The 14,428-nt window shown below is 41.9% G+C and overlaps 1 protein-coding gene across 1 annotated transcript in view; it reads right to left on the reverse strand.

The window, feature by feature from the left end:
• The window catches only part of SLC9A2 (solute carrier family 9 member A2), a 33,920-nt gene extending 21,493 nt beyond the window's left edge, over positions 1-12,427 (reverse strand). The window contains exons 1-3 of the mRNA XM_062607034.1: positions 12,034-12,427; positions 6,018-6,481; positions 175-425 (exon numbers count right to left, since the gene is read on the reverse strand). Coding sequence (XP_062463018.1) covers positions 175-425; positions 6,018-6,481; positions 12,034-12,316 — 998 coding nt within the window. The 5' untranslated portion in view covers positions 12,317-12,427. The remainder of the gene's footprint in view (positions 1-174; positions 426-6,017; positions 6,482-12,033) is intronic.
• Between the last annotated feature and the right edge of the window lie 2,001 nt (positions 12,428-14,428).

The following is a 14,428-nucleotide window of genomic DNA, read 5'->3' on the forward strand; positions in this document are numbered from 1 at the left end:
CAAGAAAATGGGATGGAAGCGGGAGGGGACAGGCCGGAAATCCTCAAGCCAGCATCACTGCTATGCATGGTGGAATGATGCCATATGGCAAAGTTTGCAAAACCTGGACCATTCTGCAATTTCCTTTGACATTCTTACTTGAGTACTATTAGTACTGAAGTTCAGGGTACTTACGCCATGATGCCTGAGAGATGAAACATTTCAGCTGTTATGTATGACAAGTAACTGTACAGGAAGACAAAGAGTGGCTCAATCACTCGGATTTTATGGGTGAAACGGGTGGTAAAGGCTGCTACAAATCCCAAAAGGATTCCAATCAATACTCCACCGATCCCCACTATAAAGAAGTTAGCAATCCCAGCGAATATGTCAATAACCTTAATTGTGTGCATCTGGCAGAAAGACTTGAACAAATTGTACAGGACCTATGAGGAAAAAAAAAGCACATTATGTTTCTGAACTTTTACATTCCTCTGCTTCAATGTTGAATTTTGAATTTTTCTGTCTATCTTGAGCTCACTTTTAAGATAGGCTGTTGTTTACCTCTGGCATATTACTTGTCCACTACAAATATCAGGGAGATACAGAATCATAGAATCATAGAATAGTTAGGGTTGGAAAGGACCTTAAGATCATCTAGTTCCAAGCCCCCTGCCATGGGCAGGGACACCTCCCATCAAACCATGTCACCCAAGGCTCTGTCCACAAAGAAGAGTAAATATAATTATTTCCATTTTTTGCAAATGGGACAGGTTTCTTAACCTGTGCCATTCTGCAGGCCAGGAGCATAGATCTATCTAATCTTTCTTTAAATCCATTTATTTGCAGAGCTTCTAATTTCTCCACAAATGGCCATTTCAGATTTTCTCCAGATAAAAATAAAATTTAAAAAAAGGAAAAAATACAGTTCCATAATCAGTGAAAAATCAAGAAATCAAGTTCTTTCCAAATTATTCTGATCCACATAAGATATTGAGAGCTGCAGAACTTAACCATACAGATTCATCTGGCATGGGGTGAGGTAGAGAGATGATGGACAGTGAACACCCCAAGGAGTATAAGAAACATGAAACAAGAAACAAGGCATCCATGAAGTACTCTTTCTCTAATTAATTTCTTATTAATTAACTAATTCCTAATTAACCACTAGGAATCCAATAGTTCAAAGACTTTTTGAACTTCAGATTACTTCTAGAGATTGGGATTTAGTTCCTATTAGAAGACCTGTTATTGTGTGTTTCCCCAGTTTAATTTTCAAAGTGTTTGTAACCATCCTCCAAAATAGAGTCCATAGGATTACCATATTTTCTTAGCCAGACAGCCTTTATGGTTTACACAGGAAACAGAATGATGTGAAGTCCACATTTCTCTAATATCAAGTATTTCAGTTACTACAAAACAGACAACAATGGAATCACTTACTCTTAAAGAAACCTTAAAGGGTCTCCCCATCTGCAGACTTATTTGGGAGATTTAAGCATTGCCTGGTGCTGCATGTATGCTCCTAGCCATGAGATAATGTGAGGGCTACGTAGGTCACTTGTACAGATTTAAGCTTGGTCGCAGGCACTTGCTCATGTCACAGTGGGTTCACAGGCTAAGCCACTGTGGTCACAATAAACACTTTAAACATCTTGGACAGCTTGCAGGAGCTAAACCTCCACTTTCTGGACTTCTTAGTAAACCTAATAAGTTACTTTATCAGAAATGGCATTTGAGAGAACAATGTTTTATCAGTACTTGCATTGTGGCAACAATGTAGGTGTTTGAATAGTCACTGGTAAGGATTTGTCATGTTTTCGGTCTTGTTCTCTCTCACGTGACAGAAAGTAAGTTGTGCGGCTCTTCTTGGCCAAAATTGGTCTTACAGAGGTAAAAATTCTCACTATAGACTACTGCAAAGGCATGGCCTATCATGGGTCCTTTGGGCTAAGTGAAGGGAAGGAACTGAAAGAGAAAAGAAAAAATATATTCCAGAGCAAGCATGGAAAAAGGTTAAATCAAGGGCAGCATGGCCACCAGTCATTTTCATTACAAAGCAACAAACAGGACAAGAGCAGGAGCATGAACTATTTAATTGATAATGATGCCCTCAGGACAAGTGCAGCTGAGCGTAGGTAGTGTCCTTTTTCACCTGCACAAACCCCTTCATCTTGCTGCTCTGAGGCAGACTCACAGTCTTTTTGCCCTGCTCCTTCTTACTATGTCCTGTGCAGGACAGGAAAGTAATGTCATAGGCTATGCTGTTTTTCCACCTTGCTTTGCTTTGTGGGCCTTATGGATTTGCATTAAGCAACCCAGAATTAAACCTATTGGGAACAGGTGTGGCTTTGTTGGTCACTTTACAAGGACCTCTCAGTCCACAGACTCCCAGGATGCCTTGAATCATAGACTAAAGAAAAAATACTGTTGAGTTTCATTGTTTGCAACGAGAGGAGTTCCCCTGAGTTACTTGCTGAAACCTGGGACCACCCCAGAATTATGCTGTTCTTCAACACATCTACAGAATTTGACCTGGCAGAATACTTCCTTGGTATGCATCATGGAAGATTATTATTTTCTTTAAGTGGAGTTTTAAACAGCCTTTTTTATATTTTAAAAAGTAACTATATAAATATATATAAAGGCAAGTCTTCAAAATAAGGCCACTAAGAGCTGCTTGTAAAGAAGCATATAATTTTGATCTACTCAAGCAATAGCCTTTCCATAACTTCAACCTCATAGCAAAGTATTCACCCTGCGAACAGAATGGAGTCTGTTGTGTCCACATCCAGACATCTTCATAAATCTCAAATCTGCTGTCGTAAATTATTTGAAAGAAGAAAAGCAATGTTCTCTTTTGTACTTTGGATCAAAACCAGATCGCCATGATAGAAGCAGCAGCTAAGGCTATGGAACGTCATGAACATGATTTTGATCACGTTCCTATTGTTCTTTATTTACGCTGCTGTAAATGAGATAAAAATCAGGTTCGCTTCCCTTTTACTCTATGGCAGTTCAGTTTTACAGCCCTCTCTAAACTTTCAGGTGAGTTAACATCAACTCTGGTCACAATTTGAAGTGCATTTGTTCTGAGAACGTTGGGGTTTTTTCCAGGCTCAAGATTTGCACTTACTCATCATCCTTCAGCTGAACTCACTGAAGGCCACACCAAGAAGTATTAGTCAACAATCACTTTTTAATCTTGTCTCACACTATCTCTGCTCTACCTAGACACTAACTGCTTATTTTCGTCAGCTCTCAGATATTAGTTTTTCATTTTGAAATTACTTTAAAGCACTCTAAAATAATGTTTTCAGCAGAGGCAGAATACAGTGCTCTGCTGTAATGTTTTCTAACATGGGAATAATATTATTGTAATTACACTGGCTCCTTCTTTGTGATTTTAAACCTAGAACTGGAATTTGAACTGATAACACTCCACTTCAAAATATGATCTTGCCATTTAATATCACTGACCCAGTCTTTCTCTAACACACCAACTCTGAACATGAAGCCAACTAGCAAGCATTGTCCTCAGCTGAATTCAAGCTCCAAAATTCCATCAGTGGGGAATAAGTATCATTCAAATGCACAGGCTTATCACAAAAGCTACCAGGCATGAAAGACCACATGAGAAACACAGAAGAGCTGAGATTCCTAAGAAAACACGCCTCGCTTTGCACCTAAAATGCAGAAGTGGTAGTACGTTTTCTAAAAAGAGAAAGCATAGATGACACTGCTATCCTAGTAAAAACTTTTATTAGGAGCAACCAGGCAGTGCAAGCAGATAGGAGGAAGAAGGGCTTAAAGTATTTTGAAAGCATGTTTACTAAAGCCACTGTTCTGCACTGCCCATCTGTTCAGCCCCTGGGTTTTTTGATACTGCAGGGGCTGTAGGCATTAGGCAGCTTCTGTGGATGGCCCGCCCGCATTCATCTCTGCTCCTGCTTTGCCTCTGCACCCCACTGGAGCCACCTGCCACGGTAGGTGAAATTCAAGGGCTCCAGCAGATGAAAGCTGGAAGGTTCTGCACTCTTCCTTCTAGCTGGTTTTATCAGCTGTCCCAGTAACACAACAAGGGCAAATAAAGAGACAGTATTTACAAAACATCATCTCCTTTGAGCAGATAGCTGAGTAACTCTGGCAGCAAGGACTGGTCTGGCAGCACTGCTATGGGCATGGGGTTCCAGGTCTTTTAAGGACACCCCACGGGCAATCTGTGTGACGGCCTGGATCATGTTCTGAGTATAATCACATGATCGCAGGTGTGCAAAATCATAACAAGGAACCATTAGCAGACCACTGCTTAGCATGTAGAAATCACTTGATCTTCTGCCAAGTGCTACCTTTAAGTGATAGCTAGGAAGTAAGACCAAAGGTACTCTAAATTCCTTTCACTCCCTCATGAACATATGTATGGCCAGTGCATTACTGGGCTGGCTCTACAGACTCCTCAGAGTACCACCCCTGTGCTAGGGCATCTGGGCAAGCGTGCCATCAGAAAGGACTACCTCCAAAGAAGGCAGTAATGACACCTACAGGAAAGCCATGCATCATGATTATCAAATTGCTATGCCAGCACCCATAAAAATGGTGTTTTGTAGTAATTTGCCATTGAATTATGGCATGCATGAATAATTCCATCATCAAGATTCAGTGTTTTCCTAGCAAATCCTGCTGGATTAACTGCTGCTCCAGTGGAAAGGTGACTGATTTTTGCAATTGGAAAAAAGTTATTTTGGTTGGAAAAATACACATATGCACACAGAAAACAAAACAAAACAAAACAAAAATCAAAACAGTTTTACATTCACATAAAAACAGACCTTCTTCCCCCAGAAAAACGTGTATGTAGAGCTCCACCGCAGAAGGGGCCATTAGGAGTGAGAAGACAAGGCATGGCTGAACTGATAAGTGTTTTGAAACCTGGTATTTACATTCACTAATTTTCAGGACTGGCTTAAGTACCAGGTAGTTTCAGCTGTAAGCTAGAGAGAAAAGCTAGGCTTTAAGGCAAGCCCATAAGAGAGAAGGTGATTCAGATGACTGGATAGCAAGAGAAACAGGTATAACATGAAGCCTAAGTGAAAAAAAAAACAGTACTCACAACAAACAGTACTCCCATGGGCAAACAAGAAATGGTCAGTACAAAGGCTCAAATTAAAGGATGAGATACACGTGTCAAGCACATGAGGCAAAGTCCTAGAAAGAGGGAAAACTGAAGGACAACAGTGCATAGAACGGAACAGGGTTAAGAAGTGAGTGCCAGAGACAGAGAAGATGCGGACCCAGTTAATAAATCTTTCTGATCCTTCTAGCATATGAAAAACTGAATCTCCATGTCCCACAAAACAGGAAGCATGCCAGGACATAGCTGTCATGGGCAGGTTTTCAAGTAAGGCATGGATAAATGGGAGTAATGTCTGACACACGTTGTCATCAGGTACAAATAAGGGGCACTGGGGTGTTAATGGAATGTGAAGATTGATGCCCTTAGGTCAGAACCACAAACCAAGTGCAGCTAGTTAATGATTAGAAATTACTGCTTCCAGATGGCCGTCCTATCTCATCTATAGCCTGTGAGGAACACATTGGTAGTCTCAGGGTACTTCCAACTGGATGGGCAGATGCAAAACTGTGTCCTGCGTTATCTCAATGATTTGCCCACTCTCCTGTGAACATGCTGGGACACCCCACATTGTGCCTTTTCCCGCTATTGTCCAAAGACATTTCTGCAGTTGAGGAAAACCTCCAGTTTCACTTTACAGAAATAACAGAATTCAAAGATACAGAAACTAAAGAGATCAGGTAGTAAAATCTGTAGAGTAAACATGTTACCGTTACACATTACTCTGGTGTAGTAAAATACCTTACTTTCTAAATCTGAAGTTTAGAGAATTACATAAATACATTAGCACTCCTTGACTTCTGTCTATTGGCAAACTGTAATAACCAGACACAAAGAGATATAGTGGAGTGGCATGCAAACAATCATTTATCATTTTTATCAACTAATCATTTATCAAGTAACTTACCACAGTGATAGCATCATTCAGCAAAGACTCTCCAAACACCAGGATGTAAAGCTGCTCATTGACATGAATATTTTCAAAAACGGCTAACACCGCCACAGGATCCACAGCTGAAATGAGGCTGCCAAAGAGCAAATTCTGCAGCAGTGTGATATCAGTCAAACCAAATGCACTGATCTGGCAAATTCCATAAAGTGACATCCCAATGCCAATGGCATTCCAGAGCGTGCCCACCACAGCATACCAGAATATGGTACCAAAGTTCTCAAAGAAAAGACGAGTTGGCATAAAATATCCAGCATCAAGTACAATGGGTGGTAAAAGATACAAGAAAAAAACATCACTGTTCATTACAGGTGGGGACTTCTCCTCTGCTCCAAAAATAATCCCACCAAGAAGCAATCCAACCAGAATAAGGAGACAGCTTTCAGGTACAATTGAGGGCAACTTGTGATAAAGATGAAAGCCTTCAAAGGAAATTCAAACACAAGAAAGTGAAATGGTTATTTATACAGAATCCAAAAGATTATTCTGGATTCTGCTACCTTAGCTTCTATCGTAAGCAAGCACCAATCACAGAGCAATTTCATTTTAATTGCAAAGACTGAACTGGACAGCCACAACAGGTCAAGGCAAATCTGTTGGCTAGGGTAGTTAATTCAGTTAATTTGGTGGAGAGACAATTTAGTAGATAAACGTTCCCGTTTATTAGCTAAGCTGGCTGCAGCAACTCTGCGCAAGTGTTCTGTTTGTGGAAGTGTGGGTATTTTGTAATGTGGAATCCTCCAGAAACACAATCCAAACACTTTTCTAGGGCAAACTACATCTAGATAGAGGAAAAAAATACTCATGCTAACCACCCCTTCCTCCATGCACAGCTTCACAAAGGAGTTTAAAAGTACATTCATTTCATTTTTAGAAGTCTTTTAGAGTCTCAAAGCTAGGGAGGGGAACTAGTACATGTGACCTGCACCCAGTCACCCATGGTCACTTCACCAGCCACCATGAGGAAGCATTTACAGACACAATTATTGTTATTTTAGAGGCGTCTCCAAATTAATTTCACAAGCAGCAGCATGTTTTCCATAAAGTGACAAAAAGCTGTAGCCTATGTTATTATGCTTATTCTTCTGTATTATATTCATTCTAGAAGTGTCAGGAGTCTCTCATAAAAATCTGTGCAAAGTACTGAAAAAAATGAATTGAAAAAAGGTTCTGAATGAGGACTTAGTGGTTGAATGTTCCTTAGCCTACTAAAATTCTCAAAGATATGCAGTTTTGACTTAAAGATTCTCGTTACTTGCAAAAGTTGGCTGTTGTAAGGATAATTTTGGTAATGAATGGGGTAAGTTTTGAAGGAACTTACTCTGGACAATCTAATGGAATGATGAACCTTATGCACCAAGGTCACATTCCAGCTCTTGGCGATGCCAATCTTTTCCAGGCTCCTCCTTATCTATATTTGGCCCACATAATTATATAGAAAACTATACACACCCACAAGATCCCACAATTCCTGCCTAACTAAAAAGCATTTAAATCATTTTAAATGAGAGCTGCATGGAAACACTGGGTGTGGTAATAACGGGCATCTATTTCAGTAAAACTATTTCAGTAAAAATCACACCTGTCATGGAAACAGTTAAACCAGTGTAAGTTTGGTATAGTTCACATCTAATTTCCCAATTTCAGGTTTCTGTATCTTGTAACACCTATTTTGTTAATTCTCCTTTCATCACAGATTTTTTCCAAGTAAAAGAAAGTCTGAACTCAGCCAAAACAAATGGCTAGGAAGGACCAAGGGGAAAGCTGTTTTAATCTACGTTTTTTTAACTTGTGTATTCTATAACTATTAAAGCTATTTTAAAAAGTAAGCAGTTCAAGCTGCATTTCTTTCCTTTCTGGTTGATACAGACTGCTTTTCAATATTTAGAAACATGGCCTATGTGACTCATTGAAAGCATTGCCAAATTGTCATTCTTCGAAACCGGAACCACCAATATGATATTGGCAGAACAGGCAGTGACCCTGGAAACACAAGAATTTGAGTTGAAGACTTGACTCTTCACCTTTCAGCCACTTCCACATAAAAATTTTATAGTTTCTCTTAGTTTCTGCAGTGGCAGGATGCCAAAATTTCCAATACAGTGACTGAAGTTTCCCCCAAGTAAACAGATTTTGACAAAAGTGTTTTAAGCCCTTCAAAATACCTTAAATCATTTTCTCCATAAAAACTGAAGAGGAGGAGATTTTTGTAAAAGCAGCTTTTAATGCAAGCAAACACTGTCCCATCCAGCTGGAACACAATGGCAATGAAATGTCTATTGAGAATATAAAAATAAAAATCTTTTTCTTTTCTTCTTTACAAGTCACCCTTTGAAAAGTTCATACCCTCTCAGAACTTTTGTGACTCCACCTCATCTTTAAAGCTAATGGAAAGGCTCCCACTAACTTAAATGTGCTTTTTATCCATGCAAGCAGGACTAAAACTCCTGAAAGACTGCCTGCCTCCACACAAAGCATTCAGAGGTGATGAGGGAGAGGCTGTGGTTTCCCATTTAAGGGCAGAGAGCTGGATTTAGAGTCCAGTGCACTTCCATCAGACTCAGGTGCCCTGCAAGATGAGGGACATCTTCCCTGCTCTGAAAGATGTACAGCCACATGTTCACAAGTGCCCTAGGAGCAGCCACATGGTCACAAGCACCTAGGTCACAAGCACCTGCAGTACATGAAAACTCAGACTTTTATGCTGAACCCAGGACTACAACTACTTTCCCCTCTTCTGACCCTGTTCTGGGGCTCCTGACCATTCAGTGACCCAGCTTCAACAGCATGGAAGATGTTTACCCTCAGGCCTTTGGGCAGAAGACAATCTGCCTAAAATGCAAGTTCTATATTCTTCAAGCTAAAAGTCTGCAGAGTCCTGGTATCCTACTTCTTGGGTGAAATCCAGTGCTCTCTGATGCTGGAAATGCCACTCAGATCTGTGCTTCTGATTACAAGGGAGTTTTCTAAGGAGCCTCTGAACAGCTTATGCCATTTTTAAGGAGAGAAGTGTTGGAAGGATATCAGCTCAGTTCCCAGAAGGAACACTTCTAATTGTGCATTTGTGATTAAATGTACAAATGATGGGAATCTGGATCTGCTATACCAATTAGCACAAGAATTAAGCAAAACTGGGAGGTAAATAGACTAGTCTCACTGCCTAGACACTGCAGCATACTTAGGGTGCACTGGGTCCCACTTAACACACTCATGGAATAACAACCATCTATACTGTATCAACACATAAGATAATAAGCAGACGTAGCCAGGAAATAACAAGGTTGTTCAAGGCAATTTCTTGAAAATTGATTTCAAAATGTGCCCGTGTTCTATGCTGGAATAAAAAGCACCATGTTTCTAATGTCTTCGCGAAAATGTACCTTGTCAAAATGTTCAAGTTCTGCTTGCCAGCTTCAGGTTTTCCTTTCTCATGCTGTCTTTCTTGCTCCCTCTAAACCTAGCCTACAATGACACAATCACAGCCAGAGTCTGAGAAACCTCTTAGGTAAACCCACTATAAAAATTAGGAAATGCTGAAACATTTCATCTAAAGTAAAACTGCCCTTCTGCAAAAACACATTTGTTCAAAAAGAGTCTTCAGGCAATAAGCAAGTTCTGCGATAAAGGGTTTTTTTGGGATCCTTCACGCACTGTGAGGGCTGTTACTAACTGTGACCCTATCTTCTGGGCTCCTTGCAGCTGAAAAGACCTTAGGGCTCCACTCATAAAGGTTTGCTACTTGGCAGTGCCAAGCGTAAGCGTTCAGTGCCTAGCCCCAGAAAGGAATTTGCGATGCCAGATTAAGCACCAAAGTTTCCTGGGCAGTGCATGAGTCTCGAGGTAGATTTCATGCTGCTTGGCATGAGGGGCGAGATGCCAGTGCTGCCCAGCAGGAAAAGCTGGGGAAAGGAATGCACTGGAGAGCCTCCTCTCTCACAGGGCCTCTCTCTTGGGTCTATAGGCAGTGAGATGGGCTGGAAAATCCCCCTCCATCCCTCTGAACTGAGACACACGGCTCACTCCTTGTAACAGTAGGAGGTGGCAGAGATGACATTTCTGTATCTATCTTGGTGGTCAGAGAGCTGCCCATCAGGGCTACCTGCAGTACAAACCAAAGCACAAGCGAGTAAAAAATTGATGCTGTAGGAATGTGGCTTAGGAGCGACAAGTCTGTCCTGGGAAAGTTTACCTGATGCACTCACTGGATAAGGAATCACAGACAGAGCTCCAGGAGAAAGAACTGGATGTTCCTAATTCCAGTCCCGGAGTTAGGGTGCCTGCAGATGGGTGTGGCAAAGCCGAGTACTGCCACACCTAGGGCCTCTCCTGGATCCAGCCCTCATTGGTTAGCGCATGCACACTTCTAGCAGCATGCCCTAGATTAGCCACATTAGCTGTAGTTTGGTACAACTGAAGGGATTTAAACATTATATGCACTTTTTCCTCATCTGTGCTGTTTGCTTGTTTAAACTGCATTGCAGCCAGATCAGAAAATTAAAGTTGTCAAGTAACTTTTTTTTTTTTTTTTACTTTTTAGATGCCTATGGACTTATGAAATATCGTAATAGTTAGAAAATACAGTCCTACAGAAAATTATATCCTATTGTGTATGTCTGTGTGTCTACACGTTTCAAATGGCTTCCCTGTAATCTTAAATAAAATAGATTTTTTTCAGTAGTCTTAGCTTATTCAAATGTTCTTACTGTATCCATGCCCAGAAGCCAGAGCAATGTTACAATACTCAGCTGGTTAACTTCTTTAACAAACTCTGTATTTTCTGGCTACTGGAGTCCATAATATACTTGAGTATATGATATTCTGATTTGCAAATGCCTAAATACATACTCAGGACTAAGCATGCATCTTCAATGTGTTATAATACATGTATCAAGATACATGTACCCTTAATGGGAGCAACATGCAACATTTCTGCAGAAAGTAGTAAAGCCATAGCATGTTGTTTGGGTAGAGCATCAGGCCCCCAAATACAGCACCGGCCTTGACAGGAGGTTAGTACAAATCTTTCTTCCTGCAGACTCCTAACTACCTGATCACTAACCAGAATGTGACACAGTCTATTTAACTATCACTATCATCAGAAGTCAAGGTTGCATGTTTTATGAAATTGTTTTACCAGAATGAGTATGATCATAATTTTTATGGAACTCTACTCTCCACTGCAAAATCAGAGTCCTGAATCAAACAACTGTAGTATGAGTAAACCTTTTTTGTTGCTGTTGCTCCCACGCCTTTATTTCTTACCTTAATATTACCTTCTAGGTAAGATACAAAGTACATCACTTACAGAGATGTGCCAATTTTTAAATAGCTCTCTAGTACGCCATTACCTGCCATTCTTTAGATGATTACATTGTTTCTGCTTGGAACATAGAAAGCTAATTGAAAACATTATATATAAGCTGCACAAAACACAGTGAAACTATGCAATACAAATATTTTCCACATGAGGGAAGAGGTGGCCTTCCTTACTCATGCAGTGCTTTTTTGTCTTTTTCGGGACATAAGTCAATGGTGGGAAAGTAGGACAGGGAGACTTACTCTAACCCCATAAATACTTGCTTTGCATCGATCTGCTTCCTCTGTTCTTAAAGTATTATTATATCCGGCGTTATTTTAAGAAAAAGAAGACAGTGCTCAAATGACAGCTCAAGGAAAAGGCAGAGGCGCACGGGGTGAGCGCTGGGGTGTAGAGTCTTCTATAGCCCGGGGTTTACGCCTTGCCGCAAAGGGCTGGAGGGAATCTCTTTTCTCCCCCGCGCGTTCCCTAACCGAGAAAACCCGGTTTCCTACCAGCCAAATCACGCCCGGGCATCCCGCCCCGCGCAGAGCATCACACTCCGGCCCCGCACACGGACACGGACCGCACCGGACCGGCTGCCGCTGCCGGCCGGGGAGGGGAAAGGAAAGCAGGGAGAGGGGGAAAGAAGGAGAGTCGCCTGACGGCCACGCTCACCGATCTTGGCGAGGGAGGCCAGTAGGATCCAGAGCGTGATTTCGAAGGGAATTTGCACGTGGGGGTAGTCCAGGGTGAAGACGTGGAGCCGCGTCTCCTCGAAAGTGGTGCCGCTGGGGCTCGGCGGGGTGCCGGTGCCCATTGCTGAGGCGCCGGGCAGATGGCTCTCCGAGGTGGCCCGCGCCTCTGCCGCCCCGGCCGCCAGCACCGCTAGCACCGGCACCAGCGCCAGCGCCGGCGGCCGAGGCGCGGCAGGGCACGGGGGGCCGCCGCGGCTGCCCATGGCCTCCCCGCTCCCGGGACCGGCGCGCCGCTGCCCTACGGCCCCGCGCCGGCAGTCGCCACCATCCCGCCGCCGCGGGCACCTGTCGCCGCCGCGGCCCTGCCGGCTCCGCCTCCTCCCCGGTGACTGGGCGAGGCCGGGCCCGGCGCCGCCGGCCGCCAGCGGCGTCCCGCTCCCCCCCGGGGCCGCCCCCGCGGGGCAAAGCCGCGGACCGGCCCCGCCACCGCCCCTGCAGTCCGCGGCCGCTCTCGGAGGCCGCGGGGGCGCCGGGCGCGGGCCGGGTCCCAGGCGCAGGCAGGTGCTCAGGCCGCGTGAGGGCCAGCGCCGAGGAGTGCTCTGGCTCCCAGGCACCGGCTCCTAACACCCGGTACATGCGGAGAGGGATGGGTCTGAGAATTGCAGGCACTGCCCGAGCGTACCCCTGCCTCTACAAAGTGCCTTGAAAGAGATTTATTTGTGTTCAGTCATATAAACGCACATACTTACATATAGATATGTGTTCATATAAACCAATGCAGCGAGTTAACACACTCTGTGTGATATGTACACGCCTGTATATGCATATGCATACATGCTTATGTAGTCTCTATATTTATCTAAAAGTAGCTTAGATATAGTCTCTATATACGGAGATATGTGTATGTATATTAGATAACTATTAGATACACAGTTTCTTTATACATATGTCGACATAGACAATATAGGCATGTATGTGTGTATATATATATATACACCTGTGTCTGAATGTGTGTATATATACATACAGATCTGTAGATGTATTTTAGTAAAGATTTTAATAAAGAAGTTTTACATACTTTTACACATGTATAGACATACGTATGTATATAGATGTAGATGCAGATATAGATGTAGATGTTGCCATTACCAAATACAGGAAAAGTGCTGCTACCAAATATATGAAAGACAATATTCTGTTCCCACTAATTAGTTAAAGTATAGCTATATATTTAATATATAAATATATAGAGTTAATGTTTGGAGCTAAACAAGTTAACTTCTGTTAATTTTGAGAGTGAAAAGAACTAACTGTATACATACATGTATATAGGTTTATATATATGTATATACATGCTATACAGTATCTTATATGATGATGGCTTGACTTCGCAAATGAAGATTTGGGAAGGGCTTTACCCATGCTTAATATCTTATATACTGTATAATAGACGATACATAATACATCCTATTTTATGTAATATAGTACTACATAGTATATAGTATATGCATATATGTTACCCATATATTGCCCCTATCAAACACGTGATAGGCACAATCCTGTTCATGTTAATTACAAGATTTACATTCTGTTAATTCAGAGTTAAAATAGCACACTGTATAAACGTATATGTGTTCATACATATATTCTTCTGTGTGCATATATAAATACATTACTAATAAAGTATTTACATGGGGGGGGGGGGGTGTTGCCAATATTGAACATGTGATTGGCAGAATCCTGTTCCTGAAGGCTCTGGGTTCTGTTTCCGTCAGATACTGCTGAGCACCAGCTTTCTGTATTTCCTGAGAGAATGGAATCTCACCCACGATTTACTCATGACTTCACTACTCATGAGTAAGACAGTATTCCAAACCTCAAACTCATAAAATCTTTATAGCACATAATTCTGCGTGCCTCTATAGCGAAGCATGTCTTTCTTGACATCAAATAAACCTAAAGCAGGTAGTAGGAGCTCTCCCTTTTTCCCCAAATGGCAAAAAGTAACCAGTGGCTACACTTTCTGTAGGGAATTAAAATTAAAGCTCAGAACCAAGTAGATAACATCTATAGCTGTCATTTACCTCTCCCCCTCCCTCCCAAGCCTGAAAATAGGGCACTAAGCCTATAGTTTTAAGGACAAATTTTAAAACATGACAGCAATAAAAGGTTTTTCTTTATTTCATCTACAAGTCAGCCAGAAAAACACATTTGAATATCAAACCAGTGTCTATACCATCTAACCCTCTACCTGCATGTGATAGCTTCACAGGTCCTTTTGTTTGTTATATTAGAGTCTCTGAAATAAGAGAAACAGATAAATATTGCAAATTCTGAGGATATTTCCTTCATATGGAAAGAAAATATGAAAAGAA

The sequence above is a fragment of the Pezoporus occidentalis genome, unplaced genomic scaffold, assembly GCF_034315485.1.
Source record: "Pezoporus occidentalis ecotype Australia unplaced genomic scaffold, CSIRO_AGI_Poc_V1 ctg99, whole genome shotgun sequence".
In the NCBI taxonomy this organism is placed as follows: domain Eukaryota; kingdom Metazoa; phylum Chordata; class Aves; order Psittaciformes; family Psittacidae; genus Pezoporus; species Pezoporus occidentalis.